Source organism: Gossypium hirsutum, chromosome A03 (assembly GCF_007990345.1).
Source record: "Gossypium hirsutum isolate 1008001.06 chromosome A03, Gossypium_hirsutum_v2.1, whole genome shotgun sequence".
Taxonomy (NCBI): domain Eukaryota; kingdom Viridiplantae; phylum Streptophyta; class Magnoliopsida; order Malvales; family Malvaceae; genus Gossypium; species Gossypium hirsutum.
Window position 1 is genome coordinate 3,040,596 of NC_053426.1, and position 7,495 is coordinate 3,048,090.

Here is a 7,495-nt window from a genome sequence, read left to right on the forward strand (position 1 = left end):
GGTCCAACTATAGGGCTGTCGGGAGCCCGTCGTGGTCACCGGTCATCGGCAATTGCGACCGTCGGCTCTACTGGCTGAAATTACAAAAACGAGCCCTTTCAGTCCCTCTTCGGCCCAAATCTGAAGGCAAGCCTTTTGTTCGGAAAAAAAAGAAACCTTCAGCCGCTCTACCTAGCTGATGCACGCCTTTCACACCTTATTCCGTCGAAGCCCATGCCAAACCCTAAAGGGTTCTGGGGTTTTCGATGTTGGAAAAGACCTCCGCCGATGGAGGGAGGTGGAACGACTAGGTAAAAAAAGATTTTTATCTTTTTATTTATCATGTTTTTGAAAAAAACAAAAAAATAAAATAATCACCTTCGTTTTTTCTTTTAATGTTTTCTTTTCTTCGTATTTTCTGTTCTCTTTTTGAATCTTACAAAAGTTCGGCCTTTATAGCCTTTCAATTACAATATTTCTCTCTTTTTTCCTTTTTGTCTCTACTCTGTGATGTTGCTTCTGTGCTTTTTTCTCCTTTGCAGGTACCATCGTCAATGGCGACGACGGGAGTTGCGCCTTGGCTATTTTGGTGCAACGGTGGCATAGAAGGCGTCAGGCCTTGGGGTGCGAGCATGTTGACATGGTGAGGAGCGGCGCCAAGGGGGTTAGGATTTTTTTTTTTAACTTTTTGAGAATAGTTTAGGTTATGAGCTATTGGGCTTCGGGTTATTGGATATTAGGTTTAGCAAATGGGTTGGGTTATTGGACTCTTTTTTGTTTGGGCCAATCTATTTTGTAAATAGACTTTTATTTATTTATTATTGTTTTGTTTATTGGGCAGGATAAAATTAACCTGTTATAACAATAACATCAAATCAAAATTTACGTACAAAATTACATATTAAACTAAAATTAATGTATAAATTTAATATTTATCCTTAATTTTTAAATTAATGAAACCGAAGGAAATATAGTTAAATGAGAATATAGATTGGAGGTCGGCAAATCATCATGTTGCAATTGCATTCATGCAATGCTCATTAATTGAAACACCGAATACATTTTTTGTTCTTGTTAGGCTTTTTGTATTTTTTTTCAGACGTCAGTTTCACTATTGGGTGATTCTAATAAAAATTTTCAAAGAAAAAATTAATACATATATATCTATATATATATATGCAAATTAAAAATCGAAATTCATGTTGAACACAGAGATAATAAATATATAGAGAGAGAAAGACATATTACCAACCAGGGGAGAAGAAAGTGAAAGTGAAGGGTTAACAAAAAAAGCAAACAAAGATGGTTATGTCGGCCAACTTTGGTCAAAAAAACTCTTTTTTTCGTTTCAAAAAAAAGAATTTCGGCTACTACATTTTTTGGGCGTAGAGAATATATACCCCCACACCCACAATCGTATATATTGTTTTGATTAGATTATTATTATATTTAAAGGTACCAATGAAAGCTAAGGACTTTTATTCTTTTTGTTCAATATTGAGGGCAGCTCTATAAAGGGGTGTGGATTTTCTCGGCCGACTTCAAAATTTAACCACGTTTTTGGGCATTTCCTCTTGCAAAATTAATCATATTGAAGACCCCAAAAAAGACAATAAGAAATCATACTTGATAAGAGAAATGAATCAGAATTAGGGTAGATTAGTTGATTGGACCTATTAGATTAAGAATCGGTTGATACATTAGTTCAGAAAATAAATTAAATTTAATCAATTGATCCTCAAACTAGTAAGAACTAAATTAATCAATTAATTGAACTAAAATTTTTAATAAAATTTTAATAATTTATTTAATTAAATTAATTATATTGATCGAATTGACAATTAATTACCTAATCGACCTAAGCATTAATTCGATTAAAAAAATATTTTATTTTCATACAATGAGTTGAGTAATGATAATTCTCATAATGGGGAAGTGGTAACTGGTAAGCACTAAAAAGCATTTAAAAAGAAAAGATTGCTTGGTAACATCACAAATTGTTAATTTGACATATCTTTGAGTGCTAGCTTGAACATACCATTAAGGACCCACTAGATATTTCATGAGATGTTTGTCTCCTTAAAGAGGAGAAAAAGTCATGTAGGCCCTAATAGTTATATGTAGTTAGAGGTTAATGATCCATCATCATTATATCTTCTTTTCCTTCCTTTTTTTTCCTTAATTTAACCTCTCTCTTTTTACATTACATGTATACTATCGTATATCAAATTTATTTTTCTACTATTTAAATAATAATTTTGTTATACACCAATGATCACTGACTCGAAATTCAGATGAGATTTGAGTCTCTTACTCGTGACTCAGATAGGCTCTACTAGGTGCACATGCGCAAGGGGTATAATGAGAGAACAACAGGGGTAGCTCACAGTATCAACTCGTACGAGCTAAGGAGAGTTTGCGGTCTCAGTTTGCCATATCTAAAGAGCTTGCGTGTGGAGAAACGCAAAGTCCAGCAGACGACCCAGACAATACACATGTCCGGTATGCCCGAAGTACGCTCTGAATGTCAGTCCTATGAATAGTGGAGTCAAATCCATGAACAGTAAAATCAAATTATGAACAATAATAATATGTATAAATACTTGAATATTCTCTTTAATAGGACACGAGATAAAAATTACTCAAACAAATTTCCTATCATTGCATTGCTATTAATAGAAATACCTTTCCTACATGATAATATATTCTAAACCCACCATCCCAATTGCGGTGGAGAGAAATTGCCATACTTGTACACATTAATTATGTTTGATAATGTGAGCTATCCTAGCTTCTATATATGTAATTACTTTTTAGGTATTCATTAAAAATATGTTACTTCATATTTAAAAAGAAAAAAAAACTTAACTAATACCCAACACAACTAACACTACATCAATTCTTAATAATAATGTAATGCTAATTACCCTAATTTTTTGTGTTAATTAATTAAATGAAATTAAAGGATAATAATAGTAAGCAAAATTTAAAATTTAGTGTTTAGGGTTAGAATTTAAATATTAGAGTTTTAAGATTTATTTGAGTTAAGGTTAGGATTTAAAGTTTACAACTTTAGTACTTAAACTTGGGTAAGATTTTAGTGTGTTTGAACCCCATAATTGATGTAATTATAAGAAATTATAATTACTATGGCTGTAATTACATGAACTTGTAATTATAGGAAATTTTGATTCTATAGACATATTTGCTTACATCTTAAAAAAAGAATGTTTTTTTTAAATTTGAAAGTCAGTTTTTAGCTAATTACTCATATAATTCACTCAATTCTCAACTTCTCTAAGAATTTGATATTTTTATTAGATTACTTTAATTAAATTCAATTCGATATTACTTACAAATTATAATTGTTATCCAAACATGTTGCTCATGTATAAATATAATTCATTACACTTAAATTCAATTATTAAATGACTTTCCAACTAAGTATTTAAAGTTTAAAGATATATTAAAATAGAGAAAGAATGGGTACCATGTCATCCTATATTGAAACAGGGGTACCATGTCATCCTGTATCCCTTTTCAATTATTTAATTATATTTCAATAATTTTTTATGTCATTGATACATAATTTTGAAAACTTTTTAACCTGAACCTTGAATCCTGAATCCTGAACCTTGAATTCAGAACATGAAACCCTAAACTTGAACATGAAACCCTAAATTTAGCCTTTTGGTTTAGAATTTAAGGTTAGGGTTTGGGTTTTAATTCAAGTTCAAGTTTAGGATTTAGAATTTTTGGTTCGAAGTTCGGGGTTTAGGTTAAAAAAGTTATCAATGACATGGAAAAATTTATAGAAATGTCATCAAATGAGAAATGATTGTATGAAATTGTGATTTCACGTCATCCTTATCCCTTCCCAATAGTAAAATGACAACAGGAGAATGATTGGAAAATAATAAAGATGACGTGGAATCACAATTCCATACAATCTCTTCTCGTCATCAAATAATTGAAACATACAATCTCTTCTCGTCATCAAATAATTGAAAAATAAATACAGGATGATATTTTATATAATTCTTTCTGTATTAAAATATTCGTCAACATCTGAAATATATCAAATCACATATTACTATTAATGAATGGTTAAAGAAATTGAAATAAAGTACTGAAATAAGTTGAAGTGATTAAAGTGACTCAAAGTTGTTACAAAAGCTTCTCATCAAAATCATAGCATTCCCTCTCCTATTAAAAGTATTACATAGGTAGGCGAAATAAATAAACTAATTGTAAAATTTGTGATTGGAATGTAACTTTGCAGTCAAATCCCATTTACCAGAAGGGTTAGAACAAAGAGTCAAACAACTCGGCAGACACAATCCATTGCCATGTTCAATCCTAATAATGTGTTATATATTTGGTTATGATGAAAAACAACATAAAATTCAAAATGCAAGTATAGTTGAGACACCTGTAGACGTTGTTCATAATAAAGGGTCCCCCCGACAATTTAACAGTGCCACTGTTTAATCAAATAGACATGTCTATCTCATAACCTCTATTTTCATTTTTTAAACTTTCAATCTTTCATCAAATGGATATATATTGACATTATGTTCACTGTGCACAATAGGTCCCCCCCCTCTTTCTCCATCTTAACGTTTTGACTCATAATTTCTCTTGAATTCCAAAAAGTTTTAACAAAATTTATGCATCATTACTTAGTGACTAACATGATTAAAGAAGTACCCTTTTTTCTGTTGGCTCGAATTCGAATCATATGAATAGAAACATGACTTTTATATATGGATTTAATTTGTATGAATTTCGAATTTAATCTGGACCCATGTAATTATACAACCAGGACAAAAATATGATTAAGGAAACATCATCTGATTCTTGTCAATGTTGCTTAAAATGAGAGGAAAATGTTTAAAAATACACATTAAAAGGGACAATATGAAGAGTTCGAAACTTTGAATTCGTCTTCAACAAATCAAAATGGAAGAGAACTCGAAACAGTCACATGAAAGAGGGAAGAAGAAGACTAAAAAGAAGAAGATTAAATCATTTCATACATACATACATACATACATACATACATACATACATATGTATAGATACCTACCTACAACAGCACTCTTAAAGAAAGATATATTGAAACCCTAACCAAAGGCGCCTTAAATCCAAAAATAAATGTACGTGCTGCAAAACACTAGTGTGTTTTTTTTGTTTGTTTTTTGTTTACCAAATTTGTCTTCATTATATATATATTATTTCATAAGGAGACAAGTTAATAATGCTCAAAGCTGCAACTTAATACCACCAATGGGCACTTTTTTTCTTTCTTCCTTCCAAAATCCTAACATGTCCTTGTTTCCGGCCCACATTTGATGAAAATGAAAAGACCAAAATAATGTAGCAGCTTATAGCAGCATTATTAGAAAAATATTGAATCAAATCAATAACTCCATAAGCTTTCTCCATTACAATTATCTGGTGAGTCATCGTCGTCATCGGAAGGTATCAAGCTAATTCTCGGCGGTGAAACCAGCAATCCCTTTGCCATATCCACCAACAAATTAGGCATGTTCAAAAATACATCCTCATCCACATACTCTCCTGTAGTGAACCCTTCATCTTTGACCACATGATGTTGAACTGTCCCTACTAGGTTACTACTCTCACTACTTTTGTTTTCACCTCTTTGCACCGCCGCCGCCGCCGCCGCCGCTTTTCGTATATCGGCTGACGACATAGAAGCCGGAATAGGATACGAAGCAACGGAATCCGGGAAGTTCACAACAGCTTCACTACCTTTTAGGGCTAGTGCAGCCACATCATATGCAGCAGCAGCCATTTCCGGTGTCGGATACGTACCGAGCCATATACGTGTAGTTTTACGCGGTTCACGGATTTCAGACACCCATTTTCCGCTCCGGCATCTGATTCCACGATACATTGGGTGTTTACTGGAGGAACTAGAGGCCATGACTAGTGAAAAAATAGCTCACACACGTGTTACTAGTACTTGTTGTGAAGGGATCTATGTGGGACTTGGATGTTTAGCTTGGTCAGCCATACATATATATATTGAACTGGTTTATAGTATAATAGAAAAGCTGAGTTTACTCTACAGAAGGAAAGGGGAAAACGTGGGGATTTCCTGGGACAAATCGTGGTATTTTTTTTCAATTAGGGTTTTTCTTAAAGTAGAAAATGATGGCCGAGAGTTGATACTGTCTTTTTATTTTGATGAAAAATAATTTGTGGTTTATGATTTCAGCAAGGACGCGTCTTATTGGATAGCTAAAGTACTCTCAAGGCTATATAATACTTAGCTGTTTTCTATTATTCATTTTTATGGATATATTTGCCATTAGATGCATGCTTGCACGCGCATAACACGCGAGCATAAATGGCTTTGTAGATTTTTAATTTACAAATTAGAGATTGAGAACAATCGTGGGTTGGCATTAGGTTCAAGCTCCAAATGTTGGGTTAATTTGTAGAGTTTTGGAATTGGAGGATTGGTGTATATTTATTGGGTACATGCATTTGGTGCAAACCTAGCTAGCACTAAAAGTATATATAGCCATATGTGGGAAAGCAAAAATTGTAAGAAGAGAAGAATAAATTCAATTTCTTTTATTGTGATTTTGGTATGAAAGATGAACAATGGGGAGAAAGAAAGAAATTTTAAATACAATTGTTAATTTAAATTAAAGTGTGAATTGGGTGTTTTAAAGTTGATATTGGATTAATCAATCTCAAAAGGTTAATTTGGAAGTTAAGCTATTTTGGTCATTTTAGTTCAAGACGTTTGAGGTTGGGTTAATTATGGGTTCATTTCTTTTAAAAATCGAATTGTTTTAAGTTTGGATAATTTCGAGATTGTATCGTTTTGGGTTATGTATATTTGAGTTTGAAGCTCATTGTTTTTTTAGTTAGATCTTTATGAGTTTTGATTATTTGGATTCTGATCACTTTAGGTTTGGTTCATTTTGTGTTACCTATTTAGATCATTTTGAGTTCAAATCTTTTGAGTTTAGGTTAGATGTGTTTTGGTTCTTGAAATTTTTAAATAAAGTCAAATTTGAAATCAATTTACTAAATTCGGGTTTTCAAATTGAAGTTAGAATTAACAAATTGAATAAAAACATGAAAACTTTTTTCCTTCTCTTTTCTCGATGCAATCAATCTCAATTACCCACAAATTTCTCAAACCCCTAAATTAAAAGATATCACGAGCTTAAACACAATTAAATCTATATTTTCTAAATTATTTCAACAATAACTTACTAAAATAATACTCAAACAACACATTTTTGCTATTTGATTTAAAACAAACAAAAAAAATAAACGTACAAGTCCACTTTATTTCTCTTTCACCAAATAACAAATAAGAAGAAAAATACAATAAAAGTTTTTGTGTACATTTTAATCAATTTTGGACCCAAAAGAAAATTGCTAACCTTTGTCAACAAAAAATAATCATTGTGTATTGCATATATTAGTGTGGAGTAAGAAAATTATTTTGAAAATTTAATAGCTC

At 31.7% G+C, this 7,495-nt stretch overlaps 1 protein-coding gene across 1 annotated transcript; it reads right to left on the reverse strand.

Moving 5' to 3' along the window:
* Window positions 1–5,069: 5,069 nt before the first annotated feature.
* Window positions 5,070–6,225, reverse strand: LOC107926960 (ethylene-responsive transcription factor ERF026). Its single transcript, XM_016857898.2, has one exon. The coding sequence runs from the start codon at window positions 5,930–5,932 to the stop codon at window positions 5,402–5,404; it is 531 nt and encodes a 176-aa protein (XP_016713387.2). The 5' UTR covers window positions 5,933–6,225; the 3' UTR covers window positions 5,070–5,401.
* Between the last annotated feature and the right edge of the window lie 1,270 nt (window positions 6,226–7,495).